The sequence below is a fragment of the Vulpes lagopus genome, chromosome 11 (assembly GCF_018345385.1).
Source record: "Vulpes lagopus strain Blue_001 chromosome 11, ASM1834538v1, whole genome shotgun sequence".
In the NCBI taxonomy this organism is placed as follows: domain Eukaryota; kingdom Metazoa; phylum Chordata; class Mammalia; order Carnivora; family Canidae; genus Vulpes; species Vulpes lagopus.
The window spans coordinates 6,532,385-6,551,287 of NC_054834.1; the positions used below are offsets into that span (position 1 = coordinate 6,532,385).

Here is an 18,903-nt window from a genome sequence, read left to right on the forward strand (position 1 = left end):
TTTTGCTTCTTAAATACCACACACGAGTGAAACAATATAACTGTCTTTCCCTGATTGACCTATAATACCCTCTACTTCCATCCCCATCATTGCAAATGGCAAGATTTCATTTTTTGATGGCTGAGTAATATTCCATTGTATATACATATTCCACACCTTCTTTATCCATTCATGTCAATGGACATGTGGGCTCTTTCCACAGTTTGGCTGTTGTGGACATTGCTGCTGTGAACATTGGGGTGCAGGTGCCCCTTTGGGTCGCTACATTTGTATGTTTCGGGTATATATCTAGCAGTGCAATTGCTGGGTCATAGGGCAGCTCTATTTTCAACTTTTTGAGGAACCTCCACACTGTTTTCCAGAGTAGCTATACCAGCTTGCATTCCCACCAGCAGTGTAGCAGGGTCCCCCTTTCTCCACGTCCTTGCCAGCATTTGTTTTCTTGTTAATTTTAGCCATTCTGACTGGTGTGAGGTGGTATTTCATTGATTCGTATTTCCCTGAAGCCTAGGGATGTTGAGTATTTTTTCTTACATAAAAACTATTTTTATAAAAAGTATTAAGAACTTTTAATTTCAACTTTCTAGTGGCCCTTAGAAAGTTAGGGGTTAAGTATGTTTTGATCAACATTATGCAGAGCCATGTACATGATGCTTGCAGGCTAAGAGCAATTGTGTTTCCTTGTTGCCTATACCTTGACTAGATCTTAGCTCCCAACCTGACACCAAACATTCCTTTTTCTATCAAAACTAGCATTTCCATTTCTACCTGCTTCAGGGCTTAGTTCAGATCCTCATTCTCTCACTCTTCTAAATCAAGTATGTTAGGCCCTGTGCAATGCGCTATAGACAGAAAGATAAATTATAAATAAGTATTGTTTATAATTTCAAGTACTACTGAAAAAGAAAAATGAAACACATTTTAAAGAATATGTATGTGTAAATATCTATGGGTGTGACGTTATGTATCAAGTGACAATTCAGCAACTAAGCAATTCACTGGAAAGGAGAAAAAAATATGAGAAAAATGACATTTTTTTTTTTTTTGAGAAAAATGACATTTATTGCAAAACTTGTAGAAGGAATAGGAATCCACTAAATAAAATGGTAAAAGCACATCCAAGGCATAGTGAACACAAGTAAAAGGGCATGATGGTGTCAGAAATACATGATATGACTCACGAAAGGTTAAGTACCTACTTCCTCTTTTAGCCAAATGGCACGGAACTTACCCTCTAGTCATAAACAACTAGAAATTGAGCAAAGTCAATGGGCCAACTATTTTCAGACCTGAGAACACAGGCAGTTAAGACCATGATCCCTAAGAAGAGGGACACAAACAACTTGAGCCCTACTATCTGTTTTCCTACTTGGAAGTAGCTTATGAACCGTGGTACATGGTGGAGGAGAAACCCAAGCAGAAAACGGAAGCCTTGCTAAACTGAAGACACAAACCAGGTGTTTGGCATAGTTAATGAGGTTGGATTTCCAGAGTGAGCCGCACAGAGAAAGATCTCCAGACATCTGCTTAGCTGTATCCTGAAGTATTAGCATTAGGGTAAACTTTGTAAAGTCAAACAAAGAACTGCTGGGAAATTAGAAGCTGAACAATTCCTAGCATTCACAGAGAACAGAATAAGATATTTGAATTTTGTCCAGCTGAAGTATAAAAATCATTCCAACCATTTAAGCAGTCAGCAAGCCCCCCACCCCAGAAGGGCCATACCTTAGTAGTAAGGTTAAGTAGTCTATGACCTGCGCCAACAAAACTGATTCACAAGTAATTTAATTGCCTGCCAAAACGAACGTCATCATTCTTTAATGGAAGATCATAAAATCTGCTCAACACTGTGACACTGTAAATGTATGGCATCCTTCCAAAAATTACTAGACATCTAAAAATGCCACAAATTATGATCCACAACTAATGAGAAAATAGTAAAAACAGACCTAGGAATAACAGAGATAGTGGAATCGGCAGATATTATAAATATATTCAACAATTTAAAATAAAATAGGAACATGACAAGGAGATGAGGGGTATGAAAGAGGACCAAATGGAACTCCTAGAGATTAAAAAAGAAGGTATCTAAAATGAAAATTTCACTGGATGGGCTTTATAGCATTGCAGAAGAATCAGTGAATTTTAAGAACCTAGCAGTAGAATTTTAAGACCTAGAAATTCAATCTTAAGAATCAAGCGAGGGTGGGGGGAAGATATTAGGACCCCAGGGACCTGAGTGACAATATCAAGCAGTTTAACAAACTGTAATTGAAGGAATAAGAGAAGAGAGGTGGGGGCAGAAGACAGGAGAGCTGTCATCAAAGAGAGACAAGTGTTGGCAGGAGATGTGGACAAAAGGACACTGCTGGTGGGAAGGTAAACTGGTGCAGCCACTGTGGAAAACAGCATGGAGGTTCTTCAAAAAATTAAGAACAGACCTTCCACAGGACCCAGCAACCCCATTTCTGGGTGTACATACAGAAGAGATGAAAATAGAATCTTGAGAAGATGTACACTCCCATGTTGACTGAAGCATTAATCACAACAGCCAAGATACGAAGACACGTAAGCACCCATGAATGGATGAATGGACAAAGACGATGTGTTCTATATGTAATAGAACATTCTTCAGCCATATAAATATATCCCACTCATATGTGGAATCTAAAAAAGCAAAAATTCTAGAAACAGAGACTAGAATGGTGGTTACCAGTGGGTGGGGAGGTGGAGAAAAGAGAGATACTGGTCAAAGGGTACAAACTTCCAGTTATAAGATGAAGAAGTTCTGGAGATTTTATGTGCAGCACAGTGGTGATAGTTACTACTACTATATTATATACTTGAAAACTGTTAAGAGTAAATCTTAAATGTTTTTAACACACACACACAAATAAGGTAATTATGTGATGCAGGTGTTAGCTAATGCTATGGTGGTCATCATTACACAATACAGAAGTGTATCACATCCACACCTTCTATACCTCAAACTTACAAAATGTTTTATATCAACTATACCTCAATAAAGCTGGAAAAAAATTTTAAAATAAAACAAATAATGTATACAAAGCACGTAAATAATTTATTTCAAGCTGGTCGAAAGACTTACTTAGCACAGTGCCTGGCACCCAGTAAATTCTTAGCACAACGATTATACTCTGTGTTCCCATAGCAACTAGCAAGCATTTCTAATAAAATATCAATATTGCTGCAAAGCATTTACACTTCCTTCACTAAACCTGTGGCATCTGGAGGGAAGGGACTAGGCTATTTTCACTTTTATGCCACCAACACCTATTACCACCTATGGCAGGTACCTAAGCGTAAGTGAAATGGATTATTGACGCAGTGATCATAAATCTGCCTGTTTCCCTAACAACAATCTTTTTTTTTTTTTATTTTTTATTTATGATAGTCATACAGAGAGAGAGAGAGGCAGAGACAAGGCAGAGATAAAGGCAGAGGGAGAAGCAGGCTCCATGTACCGGGAGCCCAACGTGGGATTCGATCCCGGGTCTCCAGGATCGCGCCCTGGGCCAAAGGCAGGCGCCAAACCGCTGTACCACCCAGGGATCCCCCCTAACAACAATCTATTGATGTGGCCAAGAATTTTGATATCTCAATATCTAAAAGTCTATTTCTAAGACTTTCCCTTCAAACAAAAAGTAGAACACAAACATTTTTAGTCAAATCATACTGATGGGTGGTTCGGAAACCACGATCACTGATGCAAGAGAAGCCACCACAGATTTCTAAGGGGACAATATCACCACATCCATGTCTTAGTTACCTAACAGCAGCCTGAGGAGCGTCCTAGAATCGAAGCCAGGGTGATCAGCTAAGAAGGTACCATGAGAGAGTCCATGGGAGAGACAATGAGGACCCAACATAGACACCAAGTGAAAGGGACGAGCAGGGGAGAGGACTAAATGGAAGACTTGGTAATTTATTATAATATACGAGCTTCTAAGGGAGATGAGGGAAACAAAGAGACAGTCAAGGTTTCTAGCCTAAGAGCTATGAAATAAATGGGGATAACACTGGAAATGGGGAACAAAGGAAAAGCAGGCATTATCAGGGCAATGCAGGCGGGCACACATATCGGTCCTGGATTGATAACGGGATGTGGCTGGAGACAGAGATACGCAGGTGGAACTCAGAAGGCCCAAGTTTGGAGACCACGATTCGGAAATAATCACACGTTAAGAGTAGCTGAAGCCACCAACGTGGAATGTTACCATTCACAGTAAACGTAGGACAAGAACAACTCTCACGCACTCTGGCGAGGCGTGCAGTCCTACAGGGGAAGCGGAGAGAGGCTGCGAGGGAAGATAAAAAAAAAAGGACCATGGAAGCCGCAGCAGAAGATCATTTAACGAAGGAAGGTATGTAAGGAGTTTGTAAGGAGTGAGGAGTGGAGTGCACTACGGGGCGGAGGCTGGTCTTGGCGAACGGGGTCTGAGAAGAGCAGGTGCAGCCGACGGAAGAGCCGTGGTGCCCGGCACAGAACCGACTAGAAGCTGAGGAGCGCTGCAAGTTCAGTCTGCTCCTGCAAGGAGCACAGCGTAGAGGATGGACAAGCCCAGGGCCACAGCTCACAGGCCATCAAAGCTGAGGAAAAGCAAGTTTAGGACAGGAGGGAGGGCGACACGGGAGGACGAGGGGAAAGAACCACCTGGAAGGAGGCTGGAAGGCTGAGGGAGGTCAGTGAACGGATTCAAACCAAACCAAGGGCCTGGAAGAGGAAGGGAGAGAATGAAGGAGCAGAGGGGAAGGCGGCAGCCCCAGAGTGAAGGGGGGAAACTCCAGACAGAGGGGGGAGGAGAGGGGGGGCGGTGAGGGGATCCCTGGGTGACTCAAGGGTCAAGCATCTGCCTTCAGCCCAGGGCATGACCCTGGGGTCCTGGGATCGAGTCCCGCATTGGGCTCCCTGCACAGAGCCTGCTTCTCCCTCTGCCTGTGTCTCTGCCTCTATCTGTGTCTCATGAATAAATAAATTAAATTAAATTAAAAAAGGGGGGGGGAGGTGAGGGCTGTGGAGGCAGAGGGACGCGGAGCGAGGGCGCGAGGGCGCCTGCCAGCCTGCCTCAGCTCCACGGGGCAGGAAGGCCGCTGTCTGAGAAACCACGGCCAGGAGGGGACGATGGCCAGGAGGCGACGGGCCAGTGTGCTAAAGGTGTGGGTTAGCTCCTGGCGGGAGGCGGGCCTCAGGAGAATGAGCCAGGAGGCCAAGAACAACCCGAGGCCAGCGAAAGCCCAGGTGAGGACTCCTCAGGCCTGTGCCCAGCAGGCGGGAGGCCCCACCGGCCTCGCGGGGTGTGCAGGAGGCCAGGAGGCCAGGAGGCCAGGAGGCCAGGAGGCCAGGAGGCCGCAGGCAGGGGCTGCGGGGGAGGCCAAGAGGGAGCAGGCCAGGGTGAGGTGCGGCCAGAGAGTGCACAGCTACCGAAGGGCAGGGAGTCGCTGGACCACGAAGCCCTGAGAGAATCCACCAGCAAAGGCTGAAGAGCAGGTTTGGTGAGAACAGGACAGGAACCAGGTCTGGTCACAGAATGACATTTCGTAAAATTTTTTCTAGATCAACTTCCACTCCGGCCTTGATCCGCTCCAAGACAACCCGGAAACTGAAAACGTAGGCAGGCAGGGCTTCTATGCGAGATTCCTACTCCAAGCTTTTTTTAGGTTAGACAACAACTCTATTCAGAGGGGAGTCACATATACTACACATTTGCTTACCCACCCAATCATTTTTAATATTTTTACTATTAGAATTAAAAATACTCTGTGCGGGGGCACCTGGGGGCTCAGTGGCTGAGCCTCTGCCTTCGACTCAGGTTGTGATCCTGGGGTCATGAGATCGAGTCCCACGTCGGGCTCCCTGCATGGAGCCTGCTTCTCCCTCTGCCTGTGTCTCTGCCTCTCTCTCTCCCTCTCTGTGTCTCTCAGGAATAAATAAATTAAAAAAAAAACTTTGAAACACTTTTGTGCTTCTCACTGTTCACATTTTATAATTTCTTCAGAAGGGATTTCTATAAGTGAAATTACTGATTAAAATTTTGGACACAATGCTCTTGAATTACATTATCAAGAGGAAGACACTATTTTAGCCACCCAGAATCTTCTTTCAACAGACTTAAATTTTTCAAAAACACTACTACACACGCTATTTTCACTTCTTTTATCTTTTTAAAAATATTTTTAAAAAAATCTATTATATCCACCTTATCTTTCTAAATGACTACACAGCAATTCACTTTGTGACATTATCACTTATTTAACCAACCAATCCCTATTAAACAATTAGGTTATTTCTTTTTTGTTACATTAAAAAAAACTTCACTGAATATTTTCTGACATCTTTGTACAACTGCCCGTTTATTATAACCTTGTGAAAAAATATGTAAGTGAAGTTGCTGGATTAAAGAGGTTTTATTTGTTTTTTTTTTTTTTTAAGTTTTTGCTATATAACTCTAGCCTGTCCTCCCCCCAGAAAAGCTGCACCAATTAACACTGCCACCTGCAGTATAAATCAGATGGCTTGACCCATGAATATCACTTTTTATTTATGATTGTTGTCACTCTTACAGGGGGAAAATGAAAATGTTTTCTTTCAATATTTATTTATTTATTCATAAGAGACACAGAGAGAGAGAGAGAGGCACAGACACAGGCAGAGGGAGAAGCGGGCTCCCCACAGGGTACCCGATGCGGGACTTGATCCTGGGACCCCAGGACCACACCCTGAGTAGAAGGCAGACGCTCAACCACTGAGCCACCCAGGCATCCCTGAAAATTTATTTTTAAGTTTACAGTATAAAAGTTCTAAGAATCAGTATTTTTCGTGTTATATATAGGCCACTTATATATGTATATCTATGTGGAATTTCTCTTCTTACCTGTAAAAGAAAAGCACGGGCCCAAAATGGTATCACTTAGACCAAACCACCAAACTGGAGCTTAATACCGAACCTAACTGCAGTTTCTCCCTCCCCCAGAAACAGAAGTCGTAACCAGTCAGTCAGAAAATTTCTGATCAGCATCAGTGAGAAATCTCCCCTGGGTCCTATCCATCCCCCAACAGAAGATGAGGTAACCCACCTAATAAGGCCCCCTGCCCTTCCCATAAGGGAAGGTGATCCTGCCTCAAACTAGCCTTTTCTTTCTTTCGCTAATAACTTCTTGCCAAAACCTTCTTACTAGAAAAACTGTCCATTTTGTACAACGCCTTGGAGCTGTCCTCCACTTGCTAGAAGCACTCACTTCATAAAGCTGATCAGATCTTCGATTTTACTTGACTGAAATTTTGTTTAACATATCCTTTGCCCACTGTTTTAAACTGGGAAGTTCATGTTGTGTAATCGGTAGTACCTCGTTACACAGCAAAGAAATGTTAAGCACTTTGGGTGAACAAACAGGAGAACTATTTTCCCTGAGCTTGTCTTTTCATTTTGTCTTTATTGATGCAAAGTTAGGCTTTTAATGTGGTCAAATCTATCAATCATTTCCTTTGGTAGGAGAAACAAAGAGGAAAACAGGATTTCTTAAGAAAAAACTGTTCATTTTCCAAAGCTGTTTCCTACACTGTCCCTACGTAAATGAAAACATGGTATGAAGCAAAACAATTATTTCTGAAAGAAAGAGATTACCAACTCAGCCTACATGAACAGTAAGGGATTGTAAGATGTCTCTTATTTTATTATTACCTTGGCATCACTTACTTTCTGAAGAATGCCACTAGTAAATAAGAGAAGTTTACTATCAGAAGAATTTCGTTAAAGAATGAAAACAAAAAACCTCATATGCATGGATTGTTAGTTTGAAAAATATCAAATTAGTGTAAGAAACACATGAAAAGTTCTAAAAACTCTTCAGATTTCCAGAGTACCAGGCTGCAACACGTACCCCAGATGACTAGCATCCTATAAAGAAGTGTGGACTATCAAACAAACTCCATTTAAGGAAAACAATACTTACTATTCCAGAACTAAGATCATTTCTGATGGAGTTTCATAGACTTCATGTAAATTAATGACCCAAGGATTGTCCTGTGCTAGTTCAAGAACAGCAATCTCATGAATTATTTCCATCCGACAATCTTGGCCTTTTCTTCTTTTTCTCATGAACTTTGCTGCAAATTCCTTTCCAGAATCTTTCTTTATACATTTCCTCACCACTGCAAATTTCCCCCTAGAATCAAACAAAAACATTCACAGTTAGATTTGACAACTTTCTAGGGATGGTAAGTTTTAATAAAATTTCCAAATACTCATTAGTGGATATTCAAATATAGATCATATTCAATCACAAAAGCGGCACTATCACATAAGAGTTGAATAGGTAGGGGATCGCTGGGTGGCGCAGCGGTTTAGCGCCTGCCTTTGGCCCAGGGCGCGATCCTGGAGACCCGGGATCGAATCCCACATCGGGCTCCCGGTGCATGGAGCCTGCTTCTCCCTCTGCCTATGTCTCTGCCTCTCTCTCTCCCTCTCTATCATAAAAAAAAAAAAAAAAAAAAAAAAAAAAAAAAAAAACTTAAAAAAAAGAGTTGAATAGATACTTCCATAATCAAATAAAATGTGGCTGGTAAACCTGGAAAATTCCTTCTAAATAAAGAATAACCAAATATTAAATTCAATATCTTTTCAGTTATATAAGTTTTTTTTTTTTTAAACACATTTATACTGAAGAATGATTTAAATCTTGAGAAAAGCCATTTGGCTTGCTGAGAGAAACTGGTTGTCAAAATTCCTAAAAGAACTGAGTTGACTCTAATACTCTATCACCTTCCAAAACTATACAAGTTAAGATCTCATTTATTTATTTCAGCTACAGCATCAGCTGAAAATGTCTAGTTTTTCCTATAAAAACAGATACAACAAACATTATTTTGATATGCAACATTATCATGTTACTAAACTAATAAGCAAGTCACAGGGGAGTCAGTATAACTAAGCAAATTAAGAGTATGAATTCTAGAATTAGATGTGGGTTTGAATCCTGCAAATAGCTCTGCAGCTCACATATCCTTGGGCACATAACCTTGGGCAATTTTTTTAACCTTTTAATTTAATTAATTAATTTTTTGATTTAACATTTTTAAATCTCATTTTCCTCATCTGTCAAAGAAGATGTACCAGAATCCATTTCACATGGTTGTGTGAGAATTCAAGTATGTAATACATATCAATTGCTTGGCATGGAGCTTGCCATATAGTAAGCCCTAAATAAATTATTGTTAATCAAACAAATCATTATTTTGTGATAGTCATCACCCATAAACAGCCAATTTCTAAGTTGGAAGGCAGCTTAGAAATCACAGATTTTGGGGGGTTTTTTTTGTGTGTGTGTTTTTTTTCTTTTTCACCTACTGCCAAATACCAATGCCAACATCTTCTTTCAAACTGTGAGACAGTCTCTTCCACTTCTGAGTGCTTATTATTTTAATAAGATTTTTCATTACAAGCCTAAAGTGAAGGCCTGTGAGGCCTGGGCCTTTTGCTGAGTAGCACAGAAAGACCCTTGTCTGCCAAATACCAATCCATCAGGTACTGAACGCAGCCAACAGGATCTGTTAACTACCAATTCATTTTCCAATTTTTTTTTTTTTAAGATTTTATTTATTTGAGAGAGAGAGGGAGAGAAAAGAGTACAAGTGGGGCGGGAGAAGGAACAGAGGGAGAGGAAGCAGCAGACTCCCCCACGGAGCCCAGTAGGGCCCTGGGATCCTGACCTGAGCCAAAGGCAGATGCTCCACCAACTGAGCCACCCACATGCCCCTCCCTTTTCCAATTTTCAATCATTTCTCATCCCATAACCGTTTTTAAGACTTTCTCGCTATTATGGCTCATCAGAACTGCTGATAAAATGTGCTAACCAAATCTGAAGCAATTCCTTCCAGTAGAATCAGATCAAAGGGTTACATCATTATTCTTTTGTTGACCTTGGTACAATACAACCTAATATTTGCTTTCTTTAAAAAAACTTGACAGGTTTTTCATATTTCATTTGAGCTGGTAAATAAACCACCTAGATGCTTTTCCTTTTGAAGTTTTTCAAGCCAGTATCCTCATACTATATTTTTAAAATACGGTTTTTGTTTGTCTTCTAAAGATTGATTTATTTGAGAGAAAGAGAGCAGGAAAGAGGCAGAGGGAGAGGGGATCCCAAGCTACACTCTACACTGAGTGTGGAGTGTGACACTGTACCCACTGCCTGAGCCGAAACCAAGAGTTGGACGCTTAACCAACTGAGCCACCCAGGCACCCCAATTTTTAAAATGTTTTTAAAAAATTAAAGGCAAGGCTTTCATTTCATGTTCTGTTAAATTCTAACTTCTAAGTTCGGACCCAGCAGTCCAGACTACTGATGTAATTTAGAGTACTAATTCTTCCTTCCTAGCTACTGTTAACCACAAATATATTTTTCATGGGCTCTATGCTTTTGTAGCCACCACTAAAAAAAAAACGTTAAATGAAAAAAAAAAAAACACGTTAAATGATACACCCTTAGACATATCTGTAACATAGCTGCCCTCAGAAGGGACAATCTACCTAACAGCACCCTTGTTCAGATCAAAGTTCTTTGCATTCACAAAAATGTAAAAGACTCCTAGAGATGCTTCGAGGGATTAAATCATAAACCTACTCATCACAGACTAATGCCTTTTATTTTACCCCACAAAATCATTAGACTAATATCTCCATCAAGTTTTAAAAGGTTCCTAATGACCTTTGGGTTCTTTTGAGAAAAAAATCATTACTACTTTGATTCTTTTAATATTTATACATCAGAAGTTTCAAAAGAGGAGAAAAAAGAGAAAGTTTCATTTATAAAACACTGACCAATAAATATAATTGACAACAAGCGTGTTCCTGGTAAATTAGAAATGACTCAGCTAAACTGCCTTCAAAATATTCCCCCGTCAAACACACAAATGTTTACTGTTCACACACCTAACATTCCAGGCAATACGTACGCTGCACTAAAGTAAGACTACTTACTGTCTGGCCTGAATGTGTATTTTTGAATAGAAGGGAAGACAAAGGACTCAATAGAGAAAGAGATTCACACATATTGCAAACCTACAAACTCTGGGAACCCCTGCTACAGAAGAGCTATTGCTAAATTCAGGAACTAGAGACAAAAATAGGGAAGAAAACCATCCTTAACTTGACATCTGGGGCCATGCAACCACTTCTTGGGGTCAGCAACACAGCTCCCATGGCTCTGCTCCCACACCAGTAACTACTCTTAACACCACCTTTGTTTTTGTGGGGCACTCCTCATTTTAGGTTTATTCTTTTCTTTCCACCGTGTCATGCACTATATTGGGAGCCAGCAAACTTTTCTGTAAAGGGGCAGACGGCAAATATTTTTGGTCTTGCACCATCTCTGTTGCCACTATACAAGTCTATCATAAAATGAAAGCACAGACAAAACGTAAATGAATGGGTGGAGCTGGGATTTAAAAAAAAAAAACTACAAGCACTAAATGTGTGAATTTCACAAAACTTCCATCTCATTAAATATTACTCTTCGGATTTTTTTCAACCATTTGAAAATGTAAAAATCATTCTATATCTTGTGGCAGCAGCAGTCCGCCAACCCCCAGTCATCCCACACTGAAACACTCGTCCATCACTGTCATACTGAAACCTGCAGTAAGAACAGCAGATCAGGACAGTTTGGGGGAAACTTGTATTGCCCTCATCTCTACATGACTGGTGCAGTGGGAGGGGAACTCTTCAAATTGCTCAAGGAGGAGTCCAAAGGAGATAAAAAGAGTTTTCTGGATCTGTTCCTTCTGTAGAGCAACACAGTACCCAGAAATGTGAGATTCAGTATTCGAGGTGCAGAGTCCTAGCGAACACACTGAGGATTACATCATCCCGGTGTCTAAATTCCACACCCCATAAGGATGCCAATATGCATGTTTTACCACAGCTTCATGGTAAAAACCGTAACTGTACCTAAACCCTGAGTTTTTAGGTTACTCAGGCTTTTGTCTAAGCATAAAATAAATGTTTCTCTGACACTAGTGGCCACAGTTAATATACAGACTTGAGGCTGATGAGGTTCAAACGGTATGTTTATTTCACATCTACTTTCTTTATGGGTTTAGCCAAAATGCTTCCTGACTACATACATAGTCATTACAATTTCTTGAGCTCTTCAAGCATTTCACAAACATCTATGGTTCACTATTACACACTAAACTGACAACTCAGGTTGATATTGAACGGTTTTGGCGGGGGTTGGGGGGTGGGATAATAAAAAATCCACGTATTTTAGAACTACTCAATACACTGCAGAGCGGTGGGAAAGTAAAGATATGTTAACAATAAACAAGAGGAAGTGACATCTGAGTTAGATCCACCAGTTAGATGGTTTTAGTCATCTTCACACTGCCAAGGCCTACCTGGTGAAGCTTAGGAAGGTGTGGTGAGCATCTTTAAGTAAGTAAGACAAGCTAAGGGAATTTGGGTTTTCTCAGGGTAAAGATGGGTACTTGTTAGAATTTTTAGAATAATGGTTTTTAAAAGCTAAATCCGATAGTGTGGAGAAGAGTATATTGCAAAACGTTAACTAGAAACTAGGGAAACCAATAAAATAATTCAAGGTAGTGGGCTGAACTAAAACAGCAGCAGCAGAGGCTAGGAAGAGACACTGCATTTAAAAGGGGGTCAACAACAACAAAAAATAAAATAAAAGGGGGTCAAGGTTCATTAGCACTCCATGGCAGATGGACTTGCAGGAGAGATGAGGGGAAAAGGGAAAAGTGGAAGCTGAGGAGGACTTGTAGATTTTTACCTGCGTACTAGATAAATGTAGCACCATCAACTGACAGGCTGATTATAAGAATGGTAAGAGGTTTGGAGTGGGGGGTGGGGAGGGGAGGGAAGGTAATGTGTTAGCTTTTGGATGGGAGACGTTTGAGGTGCCCTTCTCTGTAAAGATGATTCTATTTCTTCCAAGCGTAAGCACCAGTGTTGGGCTACCAACAAAATATATAAGGTTTCTCAAAGATCAAAAACTGTAGATGCTAATTTGAGTGGTAGAGAGAGGAACCAAAACAAAAGGGATCATCGTGGTTCTAGGTCTGGCCCCAGACTATAATAAAATGCTTCGTTTACATCTGTGTTATATTATTCACATTGGTTTGAAATCGTGTAACGTGTTGTACTATGCCTGTCTCCCCAGCGAGGCGAGGAGTTCCCCAGCCAGCCCTCACTTATCATTCATCTTTTTATCTCCCCAGTGCCCTGCACATGGCAGGTGCTCAAACAGGATATCACATAAGCATCCTGAATACATACAGCTGTTGTTATTTTATAAAATAAAAGTTCTGTGGCAACTTAACCTCATGAAGTTTAATATTTGAATCATATTGGACTACTTGCTCGTCCTTCTTTCACTGAATTTTTCTGCCACTGTGCTTACTTGTTTTATTGCCAATGGCTGGAGGAGTATCTTTCATCACTAGTACTGAAATTCCATCCATTCCTTAAGGCTCAGCTCAAATGTTATTTTCCCCATAAAATCTTCCCATGTGACATGTCACCTTGCTGATAAAGGGAGTAGTGACCGATTTATTACATTTGTGGATAACTGCTAAGCTCCTAGCAAAGTGCCTTCTGTGCTTAATATATAACATTTACTTAGGAACACTGGGGTGCTATTAAGTGTAAGAACTTTCATTTAGGAAACATCTAGAATAAAAATTAAAAAAAAAGAAAAAAGAAACATCTAGAATAGATCCTACCTCTCTTCCCTACCTCTGAAAGAAAAACAGCAAAAACCAAAATATCTGTCAAGCCTAAGTGTAAAAATCAGTGAGTCCATCAGATCAGATATCAGCATGAGTGACAAGAACAGGCAGGGCTTTAAAAGACAGACTGTTTTAAATTGTGGCTAGTAATTGTGTAATCTTAGGCAATTTACTCGGCCTTTCTGAGCCTGAATTCCTCCATCTGTAAGATTAGGTTGACGGCACTTACTGCCTTGCAAGATAGTAAAGACTAAACAAAACTACATCTCTACAGCGTATAGCATTCAACAGATGATCAGTAATCGGTAGCTATTTTTATCATTTGGGGCTCTAACTTCAGATCTATGATGACAGTAATTTATTAAAAAGAATCCTAGAACAGAAGAGTTTTGAAGGTGGTCTTTGACTTTCTACTTGGTGCAAAAAATTCCCTCAATAAATGTAGTTCCTTCTTTACCTGAATAGGTGAATCAATGACTGTACCTACTCAGCTTTCTAATGTATTTGGTTCAATAATCCGATTTTATATAATCTTATTACTCACAGCTTTGTAAAGAGGTTGAAATTCATTAAATCCTTAAGTTTATATATTTTAAACTAACCTCTTATTTTTAGTCCCAATTTTTCAAAATTAAAACAGTTGATTTAATGAAGTTATCTGCTTAGAAGCTATACAAGTATCTCCTGTTGCCGAACCACAAACATAGTCAATTTTCCTTTAATCCATCCAAAAATATCAGATTACACACAACTGTTGGTAAATACTCTTCATACTAATGACTAGTGTACAAGAAATCTTAAATAAAATACATCCTAAAACAAGTCAATTTCTACATGGACAATATTACTTAACAAGGGTCTTAAATTTTTTTTTAAAACATTTATTTGAGGGATCCCTGGGTGGCGCAGAGGTTTAGCACCTGCCTTTGGCCCAGGGCGCAATCCTGGAGACCCGGGATCAAATCCCACGTCGGGCTCCTGGTGCATGGAGCCTGCTTCTCCCTCTGCCTGTGTCCCTGCCTCTCTCTCTCTCAATGTGTGTGTGACTATCATAAATTAAAAAAAATAAAAAATAAATTAAAAAAAATAAAACATTTATTTGAGAGAGAGCACACGAGCAAGCTGTGGAGGGGGCAGAGAGAATCCTTAAGCAAACTCCCCACTGAGCGTGGAGCCCTACTGGGGCTGGACCCTAGGACCTTGAGATCATGACCTGAGCAGAAATCAATAATCAGTAGCTCAAATGACTGAGCCAGCCATGCACCCCTGCTGCAGGGTCTTAATTTCTAAAGAAATTATGAATTATAGCATATGACACATGCTTACATAGTTGTAAGGTACAAAAACCTGAAGCCATGAATCCAAGTAAAGGACACACAGTTCCTGAAATACATCTGCTCTCCTTCAGCTTGAACATTCTCTTACTTTGTGATAAAAAATCCTTCCTTATTCCTGTTACTCCCAACTGCTCTGGAGAGAAAGAGATACAACATCCCCTACCTAAAGGCCCAACGGAGGAGGGAACCATATGACAGGGAAGCTTCACAGAGTTTGTCCCAACATGGAACTCATGTCCTCTTATAAAAACTAGGAGAAATTGTTTTAGCTACAAGACAGACTGCAGATTATCCTTTGAGAAACATCTTCTGTGGCTGATACAAGAGAGGGATTTCAAAGAGTTCCAACGCAGCAGTCTTTCTTGGACTCAATCTCTGCCTTGGGTTTTCTCATTGAAAATGGGACTTCCCTGGGGCACCTGGGTGGCTCAGTCAGTTAAGCATCTGCCTTGGGCTCAGGTCATGATCCCAGAGGGTCCTGCGATTGAGCCTTATGTTGGGCTCTTCTCCCTTTTCCTCTGTCACTCCCCCTGCTTGAGCTCTCTCTCTCAAATACATAAATAAAACCTTAAAAAAAAAAGGGGGGGGGGCTTCTCAAACATGCATGTGAGGAGAATTAAATAATACATATGAAAGCTTGTATACTGTAAAACTATACATTCATAAATAAGTTATTAATTCAGCAGAGAATTCATTTATCTTTCTTCCCATAGGTAAATTCAACTATTTGTATGTATTAATGTAGTAAACAAAAGACATTCTTTTGGCTTAAAAAATCTTTTTTTTTTTCTTAAGATAAAATTTATAAATGCATCAAAAAATGTTAAAGTTGAGGGCTAGATAATGAAAACACATGTAAGGCAATCATTCAATGTGAAATTAGTATTGAATTTCTAGAAACACATATTTGTTCCTGTACTTTCAAACTCAAGAGAAATCAACATTATAAAAAAAATCCTCAAAACCCAAGGTCATGTCTCCTGCACCGATAATCATCAACGTGGTTTACACTGGCACATACCCTCACTAAGAGAAAGGTAACAAACTTTATGAATAACAAGTCAAGCCTCAAGTAACAAAAGAAAATTTTACATCATATATTTATCCACATTTAGGTTGCTATGGACCCTGCTGGAGACTTTTAAAGTATGTGACATGTCATTTCTTAAAATAATCAACATCATATTCCGTTATTACTCTAGAACCAATATTGACCATTTCAAAAATTCTCTTCATTTGACTGAAAGCTTTCTGTGTAAGAGAAAATAATACAAACTCCCAAAAGAACTGTTTCTTCATCTGAACGGTTAGCTCTTCACACCTCTTCAACATTTTTGACTAAATGGGAGGCCACAGTAAATTCTAACAAACAGATCTTCTGTTTCTCCTCCACATGGTTAAGACGTTAACATAGGAGATTTTGTAAGTTCTGTATCAGAATGAGATCATCAGTCACATCAGAAATGCAGCCACAGTTCATAGCCGGAAAAAGAGACAACTTTCGTACTACGGAAAAGATCACGAATAAGCAATTATGTCATATTACAGGCAAAATTTATAGACCTTAAAGGCTGCTGCTAATCACACAAAACAGAACTTTTGCTTCCCGAGAGTTCTAAACACTTCCTGTGTCTTTTGCAAGGAGATCTCATTCCTTCTGCCACAGAGAGAAGCACAAAGTTGTGGAGGTTTTCTTATTTTTGCTTTCTGGTTACACGTCAAAGAACATTTATTGCTACACAATGAATTACGCTTATCGAGGGCTCCGTCTCAGGAAGGCACAGCCTCAGTGCTGCAGATGGGTTCCATTTAGTTCTCTGCACAACTGCGAGGCAACAAACGGTGAGTTACTCAAGTACACACAACCAGGAAATCAGATTCAAGCACAGACTGACTCCGAAAGCCCATGCTCTTCACCATTGCATTCAACTTCTCCATAACAAGGGTCAAAAAAAAAAAAAAAAAGCAACAAAAAGAAACCAATACGTTCATTTTGTTTTAATTTTGTTTTCCAGTTTTAGGCTCTTCTATCAAGCAGCTATTGTTCTGCTGCTTTACAAGTCACTACTTTGGTGGAAAGAGTCTATACGAGGACATAAATACATGTAACATGTACGTAAAAGATAAACTATTCACTGGAGGCAAGTGAATTTTATGATACAGATAAAAACAAGAGTTGAGAGAAAGGAACATTCCTAGAGGAATCAGTATCGACACCTGGTAGGGTGCGAATCACTCTTCTCACATTAAATCATTCCCTACAAAGCCTGCAGGACAGTGCCTGCCACCTGCAGGTATTCCAGGCTGTGTGACACCGAGTTTTCCTTTAGTGGAATGAGGCCAGGCGCCAAGTAACAGGGAGTCTTAGTTTCCCTTTTCCCACAGACCAGGGCTACTTCGGGATGCCTGGCGGTGCCCGTGGCCGTCCAGGTGCGCCTCGTCGTACTCAAGCGCGGACAGGCCGGGTGAGCCGGCGCCCGCCGCGGCGAAGGAGCCCTGGTCCTCGGGGGCTCGACCTCCTCCCACTTGGGGCAAGCAGGACGCGCTGAGGTCGGCCCCTGCGGACAGGGAACGTAAACGCCGCTTTTTAAGGGACGTTGTTCGCCACCGACGCCACGGGAAGACTCTCCCCTTCCCAGATCCCAGGCGGGGGGTCCTGAGGGTCGGGCCCTCTCCCCGCCGCGGCGCGGGCGCCTCCGCCTCCGCCTCCGCCCCCGGAGCCGCGTCCGCAGCCGGAGCTGACGCCCCCGCACGCCCCGGGCCGGCCCGCTGCTCCCCAGGCCGGAGGGGCCCGCGCGGCGCCCGAGGCCGGCCACGGGGTTCGGGCCCGACCCCAGAAGCGGGGCTTTGCACAGCTCCTGCGAACCGCTCCGGAGGGGGAGGGGGAGGGGGAGGGGAAGGGGAAGGGGGGCCGGTCCCCAGGGGAGGGGGCCCCGGGAGGGGAGGGGAGGGGCGGGGCGGGGCGGGCGCCAGGGGCCTGCGCGCGGGGCTCCCACCGCGGGTTTGAGAGCTAAAGCGGCCCAGAGCTAGAACCAGAACCGGAACCAGAACCGAAAGTGAGGCGGGCAGACGGCGGGGTTCGTCGGCACCCGCCGCCGGAGCTGTCACGGCGCCGCGGGCCCCTCCCGCAGCCAAGGACGACACCCCCGGGCCCCCCGGGCAGCGCCCCCCACGCCGGCCCGCGCCGGGAACCCGCCGAGCGCTCCGCCCGCCCCCAGCCCCGCGCCGGGTCACGCCCCCGGCCCCGGCCCCGCCCGCGGCCTCACCTGCCCAGCTCCCGGCCCGGGCTCAGGCTGTAGCCGTCCTGGAAGGGCTCGCTGCGCACCGCCGTGCGGATCTCCGTGAGCAGCCCGCCCCGGCCGGGGGGCGCCCTCCGCGGCGCGCACACGCTCCGGCCCGCCCCCGCCCGCGCCCCCGCCCCCGCCGCGCCGGCCGACGGGGAGGCGCGGCCGCCCGGCTTCTCCAGCGGGATCATGCTGCCGGGTCGTCTCCCTGCCGGCCGCCGCGGGCAACCGCCCCAGCCGCGGCTCCTCGCGCCGCTCGCCGGCCTCCGGGAAGCCGCCCGCCCCCTCCGCGCGCTTAAACTGCGGCCCGACACTCCCGGCCCCGCCCCGCCCAGGCCCCGCCCAGGCCCCGCCCACGGCCCCGCCCCGCCTTCCGGTCCTACCCGACCCGCCCCCTGCGTCTACCTAGCCCCGCCCCCTGGTCCTGCCCCGCCCCACCCTCCGGTCCTACCCGGCTCCCTGGTCCTACCCCGTCCCCTGGTCCAACATCGCCCCGCCCCTATCCTGTCCGCCCCGC

The 18,903-nt window shown here is 43.2% G+C and overlaps 1 protein-coding gene across 2 annotated transcripts in view; it reads right to left on the reverse strand.

Annotated features, from left to right (window-relative positions):
* The window catches only part of STK17A (serine/threonine kinase 17a), a 38,038-nt gene extending 19,345 nt beyond the window's left edge, over positions 1-18,693 (reverse strand). Inside the window, exons 1-2 of one of the 2 annotated variants that reach the window (XM_041774067.1) lie at positions 18,369-18,693; positions 7,972-8,184 (exon numbers count right to left, since the gene is read on the reverse strand). In XM_041774067.1, the coding sequence (XP_041630001.1) occupies positions 7,972-8,184; positions 18,369-18,577 (422 nt within the window). In that variant the 5' untranslated portion in view covers positions 18,578-18,693. The remainder of the gene's footprint in view (positions 1-7,971; positions 8,185-18,368) is intronic. The other variant, XM_041774066.1, reaches the window with a different exon arrangement.
* Positions 18,694-18,903: the final 210 nt, after the last annotated feature.